Source organism: Pipistrellus kuhlii, unplaced genomic scaffold (assembly GCF_014108245.1).
Source record: "Pipistrellus kuhlii isolate mPipKuh1 unplaced genomic scaffold, mPipKuh1.p scaffold_m20_p_7, whole genome shotgun sequence".
Lineage (NCBI taxonomy): Eukaryota > Metazoa > Chordata > Mammalia > Chiroptera > Vespertilionidae > Pipistrellus > Pipistrellus kuhlii.
In genome coordinates this window covers 75,993,748-76,006,086 of record NW_023425573.1, presented here as the reverse complement: position 1 = coordinate 76,006,086, position 12,339 = coordinate 75,993,748, and the positions used below count along the sequence as shown (strand labels likewise).

The window sequence follows — 12,339 nt, the reverse complement described above, 5'->3', positions numbered from 1 at the left end:
GCTCCTGCCACCCACACTGCACTCTTCTGGCTGAGTGCCACTCCCCCTGTGGGCACACACTGACCACCAGGGGGCAGCGCCTGCTTTGAGCATCTGCCCCCTTGGTGGTCAGTGTGCATCATAGTAACTGGTTATTCCACTGTTGGGTCGATTTGCATATTAGCCTTTTGTTATATAGGCTATAACTGTGGCTATACCACAGTTTGTTTATACATGTACTTATCAGGACATCTTGTGTGCTTCCTGTTTTTGTTTTGAAGTCTTTATTGTTGAGAGTATATATTTTTCCCCTCAGTGCCTCCCTCCACCCAGTTTTTACCCTGCCCCAGGCCTTCACCACCCTATTGTCTGTGCCATAGGTAATGCATATATGCATTGAACATTTTTGGTTACTCTCTTCACATCCCTTTGTCCCCTTCCTTCTGAAATTTGTCAGTCTCTTCCATGTTTTCATGCCTCTGGCTCTATTTTATTCACGAGTTTATTTTGTTCATTAAGTTTCTTGTTTATTTATTTTGATTTAGATTCAGTTGTTGATATGTATTTATTGCCACTTTATTGTTCATATTTTTTATCTCTTCTCCTTCTTCCTTCTTCTTTCTTCTTTTCTCTTTCTTCTTTTTTCTGTCTTCCTCTTCTAAAGAATACCCATTAACATTTCATGTAATACTGATTTGGTGTTGATGAACATCGTTAGCTTTTTCTTGTCTGTGAAACTCTTTATCTGACCTTCAATTCTGAATGATAGCTTTTCTGGGTAGAGTAATCTTGGTTGTAGGTCCTTGCTGTTCATCACTTTGAATATTTCTTGCCACTCCCTTCTGGCCTGCATAGTTTCTGTTGAGAAATCAGCTGACAGTTGTATGGGCACTCCCTTGTAGGTAACTAATTGCTTTTCTCTTGCTGCTTTTAAGATTCTCTATTTTTAACCTTGGCATTTTAATTATGATGTGTCTTGGTGTTGGCCTCTTTGGGTTCCTCTTGTTTGGTACTCACTGTGCTTCCTGAACTTGTAAGTCTATTTCCTTTACCAGGTAGGGGAAGTTTTCTGTCATTATTTCTTCAAATACGTTTTCAGTATCTTGCTTTATCTCTTCTTCTGGCACTCCCATTATGCTAATGGTGTTATGCTTGACATTGTCCCAGAAGCTCCTTATACTAGTTTCATATTTTTTGATTCTTTATTCTTTTTGCTTTTACAATTGGGTGTTTTCTCCTTCCTCATATTCCATATCGTTGATTTGATTTTCAGAATTCTCTACTACTGCATCCCTGGAAATTATTCTTTATTTCAATTAGTCTATGCTGAATTTCTTCCTGGTCCTTTTTCATGTCTTTGAAATTCTCAGTAAGTCCCTCGATACTCTCATTAAGATCCTTGAACAACCTTATAATCATTGTTGTGAACTCTGTATCCAATGGTTTGCTCACTTCCATTTCTTTCATTTGTGACATGTTTCTTTGTTCCCCATTTTGGCTGCTTCTCTGTGTTTGCTTCTATGTATTGGGAAGAGCTGCTATGTCTCCTGGAATTGGTAGAGTGACCTTGTGAAGTAGGTGTTCTGTAGACTCAACCTCCTCAGTCATCTCAGGTGGGCACTCTAGGTGTGCCCTTGTGTGGGCTGTGTACACTGTCTTGTTGTAGTTGATCTTTGATTGCTGTTGGTGTCACTGAGAGTACTTGACCCTCCTTTTCCCCCCAGCCAATTGGCTGTAAGAACCAGTGGCAGCTACAGTGGGAGAGCTGCTGTGCAAGAGACACCCCTATGAGCGAGACTTGCTTCACTGGGGCTTTGGTTCACATTGAGTCTTCTCCTTGAGTGTGTCACTTGTGGATGTGTAGAGTTGTGATCTGGTATGGTCTGAAGCTGTCCACTTGGTGCACTGGCTCTGGGGCCTTCCAGCCACTGGGACAGGAGCTGCAGAGAGATCTGCAGATGGTTGCTACTTGTGTTGGGCTTCAAAGTGACCAAGTGCACCTATCTGTGAAGCATGTTCTCTTATTGATGTCAGCTGCTTCTTGTTTAAGAGATTTTAGGAAAGTCTGAAACCTGAACCTGGACAGGCCATTCATGTGGAAAAGACTATGTAAACAGCTTCAGTGGGGCTGCAAATTGGATGGGTCTTAGGGAATCATCAGGATGGAGCAAACAGTGTGAGCCAAGCTGATGGCTGTCAGTCAGCTCTGGGATAGGGGAGGTCCCAGCACAGGTACCCCCGTGAGTGTCCCTATCTGGGAGAAAGTCACCCCCAGGTTCTTGCCCCGATGCTAGACAATCCAGTTCCTTTCCTAATGTCTCACATTCCTTTCAAGCCGCCACTCTAGTGTTGGAGCCCAGAGGGATGGATTTTTGGGAAGCCCATATGCTGGCCCTTTAAGAGGAACTCCTTGGCACTACAACCACCTTCATGTCACTTAGCCACAATCTCTGCTGATTTTTACAGCCTGAAGTTATGGGAACTGCTCTTCCCAGCACTGGAACTCTGGGCGGAGGGCTGGTGTGTGGCGGGAACCCCTTGCTCCTCACAGGAGGCCTCCACAGCTATGTTATCTCTTCCAATTAAAAAAAAAAACAACGTTACATGTGGGTGTTGAACCAGACCTTTCTGTGCCTCTGTGCCTCCACCCCTCCTCTCAGTCTCAATGTACTTTCCTCTTTACTTCTCTAGTTGTAGGACTGCTGGTCAGCTAGCTTTCAGGCTGTTCTGAATGATGGCTTTCTGTATTTTTAAAAATATATATATTTTATTGATTTTTTACAGAGAGGAAGGGAGAGAGATAGAGAGCTAGAAACGTCAACGAGAGAGAAACATTGACCAGCTGCCTCTTGCACAACCCCCACCGGGGATGTGCCCACAACCAAAGTACATGCCCCTGACAGGAATCGAACCTGGGACCCTTCAGTCCGCAGACCGACACTCTACCCCTGAGCCAAACCAGTTTCGGCGGCTTTCTGTATTTTAATTGTGATTTTGATGTGGTTGTGGGAGGTGGCGAGTGCTGGCCTTTACCTACACTGCCATCATGGTCCTCCTCTGCACCTCATTTTAAACATGACAGTCAAAGGAGAAGGTGTAAGGGGTTCACATGAAGTTCATTGGTGATTGATTAGGGAGGCAGGAGAAGGCAAAGCAGAGAAATCTCTGGGATTGGGTGAAAAGTGAAAAGAATAGACACTTCTTTTACATTGGTGGGTATAGGGTAGTTAACAGCCAAACCTAACACAATAACAATGACCGTGAGGGGATCTATGGTCTGCTCTGGGGAGGCTGTGCTCTGAGGTCCCGGAGAAAAGGAAATCACTCTGACATTCCAAAGGCACGTTATCAGGTATGTTATCCCAGATGCAAAACCAGACAGCAGACGGCTCAGTGAAGGTGAGACTGACCTTTGTCGGGGAGAAATGCCCGCCGAGGGCTTGCCACCCGCCAGGACCTCCTGCCGTTGGGAGTGTTCATTTCAGACCATGCTCTGCGGTGACTTCAGGTCTGAGTGTGTGAGGCCGCCAGCAGGCCTCCCTCAGCCTGTCAGGCTAGCAGGTGGCTCCTTTTTCATTCACATTATGGAAAAAGACATGCAGGTTATGATTATTACAGTAGCTTTATTAACTATTAGAAGCTGGTGCATGATTGGGGCCGGGGAGGTATGCAGGGTGGGGGGCAGGCTCCAGGACGTGTCCAGCCTGCCTTACTCAGTCCCGATCAGCCGGACCTCAACATCAAGCTAACCTACCGGTCAGAGTACCGGTGTCAGTGCATGTCATAGCGAGCAGTTGAGCATCCTTAGCATGTCATTAGCATATTCCGCTTTGACTGGATGGCCAGATGACTGGACTCTTAGCATATTAGGCTTTTATTATATAGGACTAGAGGGCCGATGCATGAAAATTAGTGCAAGAGTAGGCCTTCCTTCCCCCTTCTGGCCCTGCTTCATCGGGAAAGATTGTCTACAAGATGTTTGGTCTCATTAGCATATTACTCTTTATTATTATAGATGTGTTTCACGTACTCAAAACTGTAAACCTACTGCTTGTTTCCCACTCCTGTAACTTGAACTCACAATCAGAACCTGCTAATTACCCAGGATTTTAAAGCATGCTATTTTTTTAATTTTTTATTTTTATCTTTTGTTACTATATATGTACAGGCTCATGTATTGTATCTGTGATGGGGACTGGAAGACCCAGTAACTGGGAAAAGCAAAACAAAAGCGAACAGAAACGTAGTCCAGGCTCTGGGCTCCTACCCCTGGGGCTTTCTTACGTGAGCCCATGGTTGAAGGGACATGGTCTCGCTCTTGCCTTTCAGATGGTGCAGAATTTCCAGGATGAATCCTGTTTTGTCCTCAGCACCTTAAAAGGTAAAGCCCCTGCCAGCTGTTTTGCTGAGTTGAAGTATGATGGCTGCACCCCCAGGGTAACATGCTGAGAGAGGGGGTGCCTGCACACACTCCCCTCCAGGGGATGTTCCTGGAACGTCCTGGGGGAGGAGAAGCACGGACTCCCCGTGAAGCCTGGCCTGGTGGGTGCGGGTCAGTGAGGCTGGCCCAGAGTCACTTCTGAAAGGGAAGTCCTGGCCAGGCGGTGTCTTCTCCACAGACTCAGTGTCAGGTGCACAGAAGATGCGTTTGAGTTTTTGTGAACCACAGGCTCTAGGAAAAGTGAGCATGGGGTACAGCAGCTGGGCCTGGTGGGTTGGGGCCCTGGGCGGGCGGGTGTGTGTGGGGGGTATGAAGGGCCCTCCTGAGGAAGGAGCATGGAACTCATGGGCCAGGAGAAGGAAGGCAGTGAGAGTGTGGGGTCGGTCAGAATGATGCTGCACTGACGGGCCTGGGCCATTCACCTGAGGAGCTGTGTGAGCAGAGCATCCTGGGATGTGGGTGTTTTGGTCCTTGGGCCCAGAGCTGAGGTAGGAAGGCCCGATGCAGACAGAAGGGAAGGCATGTGTGGGCATATCTGCTTTGGTCTCGCCAACATTCAATAGGGCTTCCATGGTGCCCTATTCTGTGCCTCCCCCATGCCCCGGCGCCATGCCTTTCTCCCTGAAGAATGCCCGGTGTTTCCCTCTTGCAGCGGAAAGCAGTGATGGCTACCACATCATCCTGAAGTGTGGCCTCTGAGCAGCACAACGGCAGCTGCCTCCACCGCCCAGCCCCGTGGACCCCCTTGGATGTAGGAATTGCACCATCGGAAGCTGCTGCTCCCTGACCAGCTGTGGCTAGAAGGGACCTTGCCGGTCTATGGAAGCCGCACACCGGCAGCCAGCAGACCTCTGCAAGCAGATCCCCCGGCTCCTCTCTCCCTGCTCCTGGCCGCCAGCTTCTGAGTGGTTCCTTGGTCCTCCCCACACCCGCCTCTCTAAAGAGGCCGACAGCGGTGAGGGGGCATCTGGTCGGAATGCCTCGCTCTCCTAGTTGGAGGCCAGTTCCTGGGCTGTCTTGGTGCCAGTGTGTTTGTTCCTTCGACCTCCCCCTGCCTCCAGACAAAGCTCTGCCCAACCTTCGCCTTCCTCTCTGGTAACTGGCTCCGGGGCCAGGACTGCCTTGATGGGGGCGGTTTGCCACCATCATCTGTCTTCGTGCTGATTTCCGTTCTCGATGACCCTGGTGAGCAGCTGTCTGTCCTGTTCCCGGGTGGGTTGATGGGAGTGGGGTTTATTCCATGCCTCCTTCTTTCACTTCACCTTGTTTCTGAGGATCTGCTACTTCAAAGCCCAGCGGTGGGCTCTCCTCTGCGTAGCTGTGGTGGACACCACGTACGCGTGTGGGACCTGCCACGCAGACCTAGGCCTGGGAGGTGGGGAGTGGGCAGAAAGGCTGTTTTAGGCTCACTCTCATCCCTTTTATACTCATAAAAGGGATGAGAACAAAATAACTCCTCTTGAGTTCCTTTGGTGTAGTTTTATTCCTGTAGTCATGGGTAAGGAGGGAGGACTAGGAAGTCATCCCATTGTGTGATCCAATGACCTTGACTGTCACGATGCCTAGCCCTCTTGGTGCCTCACCAAATCCCATTTAGAGAAGACTCAGCTACCTGCTGCCAAGCCTGCCAAGTTCCCTAAGGATCCGATGTTGTCCGTGAGGCCCGCCAGGAAGTGTGGATCTGTTTTCATTTGCAGGGGATGTGGTTGGAGCGTTTCCCCCGAGTTTCTGTGCTTGGATCACCTTTCTTAGTGGTATAGGAGGGAATTCAATATCAGTACCTGGTACATAAGGAATTCCTCTTTGTCTTGCCTCTGTTTCCTGGGAAACAGGAATTAATACTGGCCCAAGGCTTCCACTCTCTGCTCATTTAGGTTCATCTGCCAAAGCATGGTGAGCCTGTTCCAACTGAGCAGGGATTTGCCGCTTCTGAAGTAGAGCTTTTGGGATGTAGTGTTAGGGTCCGAGCGGGTCAGAACTCGGGGAGCCTGGTTACAGATGGGGAAACTGAAGCCCAGATAACATCCGTTTGATATCACAGTGACAGGGTGATGACATTCGTTTATCAGACAAACCAGGGCGCTTCGTAGAGTGAGTGGGATGTCATAATGATTATGTTGGGATATCAGGGTGGTACTCCCACAGCGTAAAGACAGATTCCTGGTTCCTATTCCTTTTTTGGGGGGAAGAAGGAGCCAATAACAGCTTTACTGAGATATAGTTCACTTACCATCCAGTTTACCCACTTCGAGTGTACAACTAAATGGTTTTTGGTAAGTTCACAGAATGACCATCAATTGTAGAACATTTTCATCCCCCACCCTGTACCCTTTAGCAATCACTTTCCCACTTTTCTCCTGCCTCCCTGGTCCTGGGCAACCCCGAGTCTACTTTTGACATAGCTTCCCTGTTTGGGGCGTTTTATACATGGATGGAATCAGACAATATGTGGTCTTTTGTGACTAGCGTCTTCAACTTAGCATAATGCTCTCTAGGGTCATCCCTATTGAACGTGTATCAGTACGTCAGTCCTTTTTATAGCTGAGTCATAGTTCATTCAATGGATAGACTACCTTTTGTTTGTCCATTTATCACTTGATGGACGTTTGAGTTGTTTCTACTTTTGGGCTATTATGAAAAATGCTGCTATAAACATTCTTCTATTACAACTTTTATGTACATACACGTCTTTATTTTTCTTGGGAGTACACATCGGAGTTGAGTTGCTGGGTGATGAGTCACTATGTTTAGCTTTCTGAGTAACTGCTGGACTGCTCTCCAGAGCAGCTCAGCGCTTTCCCATCGGCAGCGGGCGAGGGTTCTGCTTTCTCCACACTTGCTGTCGTCTGACTTTTTGATGAGAGCATCCTAGTGGGTGTGAACTGATCTCATTGTGGTTTTGATTTCACTTCCCTGATGGCTAATGATGTTGAGCGTTTTTTTTTTTTTTGTTTTTGTTTTTTTTTTCATGTACTTATTGGCTATTTGTATATCTTCTTTGGAGAATTGTTTATCCTTAGCTCATTTTTAATTGACTTGTTTGTCTTTTTGTTATTGAGTTATATGAGTTCTTTCCATATTCTAGGTACAGGTCCTTTATCAGATATATCATTTGGAAAAATTCTCTCCCATCCTGTGGGTTGTCTTCACTTTCTTGTTCTTTCAGTTTGATGAAATGCAATACTACCCATTTTTTCTTTTAAAAAAAATTGATTTGAGAGAGAGAGAGAAACATTGATTTGTTGTTCCACTTATTTATGCGTTTATTGGTTGTTTCTTGTATGTGCCCTGATCGGGGTCTGAACCTGCAGCCTTGGCATATCAGGACAACGCTCTAACAGCTGAACTACCCGGCCAGGGCCTGCCCATTTGTTATTTTATTGTTTGTGTTATTTTATTGTCAAATTTAAGAAACCATTGCCTAGTCCAAGGTCAAGAAGATTTATGTTTATATTTTCTTCTAAGAAGTCTTATAGTTTAGCTTTCACATGATCTTTGATTCATTTTGAGCTAGTTTTTGTGCAGGTATACCTAGTTTTAGTGCACTTCACAGATGTTACATTTTTTACAAATTGAAGGCAAGACCCTCCACCAGCAAATCTCTTAGGACTTGCTTTATTGTGATGCCAGCATTATTGCAGTACCTCCGAGGAATGCCTACGGACGGTGTGGGGTAGGAGTCTAACTTTGTTCTTTTGCATGTGGCTGTCCATTTGTCCCAGCACCAGATGTAGAAAAGACTTCTAGAATTCCCGGGAATTCATTGCCATGTCAACCTTGCTAAAGGCCTGATAGCACCTGATTTTTTTTTTTTTTTTTTTTTTAAGGATATGAGGTTGTCATTGGAAAGCTCACCGTTTCTCTTTTACAACTGGCTTTTGTTCTCTTTCTGCTGTCTCCTCTTTACCTGTCTCAACAACACTGGGCCATGTCACTCTGATGTTCTGCAATCTTTCTTGGAGCACGTTGTTCTCACATTACACACTGTTCCCCGGGGAAGGTCAATGCCTGTCTTTCTTGTTGTTGAGGAAACTGAGTCACATAGAAGTGGAATAACTTGCCTAAGTTACACGGAACCAGACTAAACCTTTGGTCTTCTGACGTCCAGCCATTCAAGGTGGCGCCAGCCACTGCCTAAGTGGTGTTCTGACCCAGGCCACGCGATGGCAGGCTAAATTTTAACCCTAAAGGATGGCAGGCTACTGTTTTTATCTCTGAATTCCAAAGGAGGCTTAATAAAGATCTGTTACCTTAAGTTTGCTGTTAGTAGAATCTTTCATTATCGGAAATGCCCACTGCTGTCTGTTCTCCTAATGGTTATAGTTAAATCTTGTGGCTTACAAACAAGTGGAAAATAAGAAATACCAAAAAGAAAACACATGGTGATTTGGCATCAGACGTTTTAGTCGCCTAATTCAGCAGCTTGTCCCTTCCATCAGTCAGATGAGCTAAAGCTGTCGGTTCTATTGTTTTTATTTTATTAAGTAAAATGCTTGGGCGCTCTGTCCTGTGAGCTCCGAGTCCAGCCTGGGCCCCCGGGCGGAGCCTCCAGGGCCCCACGTGTCCCAGGCAGAGGCTCCTGCTCGGCAGGGGCAGGTTTTAATTTAATTTAATTTAATTTAATTATTTTATTGTTTAAAGTATTACAAATAGTATATGTATGTCTCCTTTTCCCCCCATTGATCTTCCCCCAGCCTCCCTACCCCCACCCCGGCACATGCCCTCAGACCCTCCCCCACAGCGTCTTGCTTTGCTTATTTGCATGCGTACAAGTCCTTCGTAAAGGTGACCCTCCAGGGAGATAAGATTCGTGCGCTCCGGCCACTAACTTGAACCTGGACCCCAGACCGTGCTCTTGATTCTTGGGCCGTGGTTTCTTAGGGCCGAGCAAGTCCCTGTTTGTGAGGCTGTTTCCCAGGCTGCACCTTAAAGGCGCAGAGGCGTTGGGAGGGGAGCGCAGGGTTTGCTGAGGGGAGGGGCTTTGTGCCCTTGGGAAAGGCAGGAGGTGGGGAACCTGAAGTCCAGGCTTGGGCTCCTACACAGAGGGCCGACATTGCCCTGCTGACTCGCCAGGCGGTCCCTGGGGAAGAGCTGTCACTCTAGGATTGGGGCTTCACTGGGGGAGATTGGAGCTGGCTGAGTGTGTGTCACAGTGTCCAGTCAGGTGGCTTCAGGGCCGGCCTGTCACCTAAGGTCAGAAAATCATTAACGAGCTGGTGGGAAACATGCTGCTGTCAGTGGAGCAGAGGGCGGAAGAACGAGTCTCCGAGGAGGTGACGAGAGGGGAAGGGTGAGGTGGAGAGAGGTGGAAAGGACAGGGGACCACCTCAGGGATCCTAGGCCCCAAGACAGCCCCCCTCACCTTCTATGAGTCTCTTTGCCTCTCTGGGTCTCTCTGTGCACCCCTTAAAACGAGGGCTCAGTCACGTGGTGACGGGAGGCGCAGTGGGCCTTTCCCGATTTCCCTCCCTCAGAGTCGCACCGTGAGCAGGTGGTGGGAGGGCAATGGTTTCTTAAATTTGGAGGCATAGGTCCCTGTTGTGCCTCTGAGAATCAGGGTGGCTTACAGGTGGGCTGAACCCTCCAGCACATAAAGCAGCCCGAGCAGGACCGGATTGGCTGCTCAGCAGCTCCAGTCCAGGGTTCTGCAGGCAGCGCATCGCTCTCCCTGCTCTGAGTGGGGCGTGAGTGACCCTCGGCTTGGCTGCTGGTGGCTGCCATCCCCTTTATGTCCAGGTGGCATTCCTGGTTTGGCTGAAGCTGGGTAAGGTAAAGTTGCCTGACCTGGGGAGTCCACACCCCAGTCCAGCTTTCCTGGGGAGGGGGCAGTGCCGTGAAAGGGCCCAACAGCAAGGCCCTGTGTCCACACGGCTGCCCATGTCCGTGTTCTCCCGGTTTCCTGCTCTGGGTGTGGAGAGTCAGGTCCTGGCAGCTGCTGCTTTACATCCTTTCTGACCACCTCCAGCCCCGTCCCTTACCCGGTGCCCAGAGGGCAGGGGGCCTCTGAGACGACCCTGGCCTGGAGATGTGGGTGTTGCCGCGATGCCCTCGGGGGCGGGGGCAGTGAAGTGCTGGTGAGGTCCCCCCCGGGGTGCCCAGGCCCCTGGGTGAGGCGGGCGCCAGGAGGAGGAAGGCAGTAGCTCTGAGTGTGGCTCTCCTGCCAGTGACTCGGGGCTGGGCCTGCCCCCACCTATGCCATGTGGAGGCCTCGAGGGGTGCCCCCAGGAGCAGCTCCGAGGTGCATTGGCTGCTCAGTGAGGGTGCCGACGGCGTGAGCAGGAGGGGTCACTGCCTGACCATCCTGCCGTTCTGCAGTCAAACGGGGCCGTGGGAGCCCCTCCTCCGAAGGGGCCGTGGGAGCCCCCAAAGGGGCCGTGGGAGCCCCTCCTCCGAAGGGGCCGTGGGAGCCCCCAAAGGGGCCGTGGGAGCCCCTCTCCGAAGGGGCTGTGGGAGCCCCCAAAGGGGCCGTGGGAGCCCCTCTCCGAAGGGGCTGTGGGAGCTGTCCTCACCCTTCGTCCTCGGAGCCCAGGGGCTGGGCTGCAGGGAGCCTCCTGGGACCAAGAAGCCTTTTGTGGTGGAAAAGCTTTCAAACCTTCATCCAGGAGGAAACAGCCTCACTCACCACAGCACAGCACTGACCCGGAGCCCCCCTTCAGGAGGTCGGTCCCGGGCGCCCACTCTTCAGGAGCTGGCCTGCTGCGCCCCAACCCAAGGAGTGAGCTACTGGAGGATCCGGAGCTCTCTTCAAGCCCAATTAAGTGAAATATTATCTTGCACCCGTTCAAAAATTCCATTCTTCTCATTGGTAGACTTCTATTACACAAAGTATTCCATTATTAAATTTGAATTCCATTTAAAAAATGTGGAATTCACTTTCTTTTATGCTGACCTAATATTTTTTTGTTTTACGTAATTTTTTAAAAATATATATTTTATTGATTTTTTACAGAGAGGAAGGGAGAGGGATAGAGAGTTAGAAACGTCGATGATTCTCTCTCACACCTCTTGCACACTTCCTGCTGGGGATGTGCCCGCAACCAAGGTACATGCCCTTGACCGGAATTGAACCCGGGACCCTTCAGTCTGCAGGCAGACACTCTATCCACTGAGCCAAACCGTAATTTTTTACGTAATTTTTTAATAGTTCTTTATTGTTGAAAGTATTACGTATGTCCCCTTATTCCCCCATTGGCCCCCTCAGCCCACCTGCCCCCTCTGCCCGGGCCTTCACCACCCTATTGTCTGTCTATGGGCTATGCATATATTATGCTGACATAATATTGATATGTTTCTTGGCCCTTAAAGCTGAAAATATTAACCGTCTAATCCTTTACAGAAAAAATTTGCTAACCACTGAGCTAGACTTTCATTACTGTCTATCCCCACTGGATTATTTTAAAGAAAATCCAGAAATTAGGACTTTCCTTAAACAACAAAAAGCACTTTGTTTTAATCTCTGAAGCGAGAGAAGCATTCAGCTGAGTGGCCTCGGGACTCCCTGCGTGGGGTGCACTGCTGTGGCCGCGAGGCCTCGCCCGCGTGGGTCCCAGCCCTTTCCCCCCTCTGCCTGCAGGCTGGCCGGTCCTGCAGGCCTGGCCTGTCTTTGCATCCCAGTCCAAGTGCCAGCGGGGGTGGGAGGCCTGGATGGGAAGGGTTCTGTGCTGGTGTTAGCCATTCGCCAGGCACGCTGGGTGGTGCCTCCTGACTGAGGGCTCTGGAACCTCCCTGTTCACGGAGCAGCAGCCGCCCTTCACTTCCAGCTGGCATCTTGGGGACCATGGACCTCTGGCTTCCCCGGAACCATGATGCCTCCTCACACGTCCCGCTGTTCCTCCCACAAAGGGAACCACTGGTGGCGGCGGCCTCCTGGTGACAGAGAGGGGCTGCTTCCCATCTGCCCTCACCCTCCTGAAGGGGCT

General features: G+C 49.5%; 1 protein-coding gene across 2 annotated transcripts in view; it reads left to right on the top strand.

Moving 5' to 3' along the window:
- TFCP2L1 (transcription factor CP2 like 1) overlaps positions 1-7,099 on the top strand; it is a 60,024-nt gene extending 52,925 nt beyond the window's left edge. The window contains exons 15-16 of one of the 2 annotated variants that reach the window (XM_036420993.2): positions 4,309-4,360; positions 5,073-7,099. In XM_036420993.2, coding sequence (XP_036276886.1) covers positions 4,309-4,360; positions 5,073-5,119 — 99 coding nt within the window. In that variant the 3' untranslated portion in view covers positions 5,120-7,099. Of the gene's footprint in view, positions 1-2,314; positions 2,342-4,308; positions 4,361-5,072 lie in introns of those variants that run through there. The other variant, XM_036420996.1, reaches the window with a different exon arrangement.
- The last annotated feature ends 5,240 nt before the right edge of the window (positions 7,100-12,339 follow it).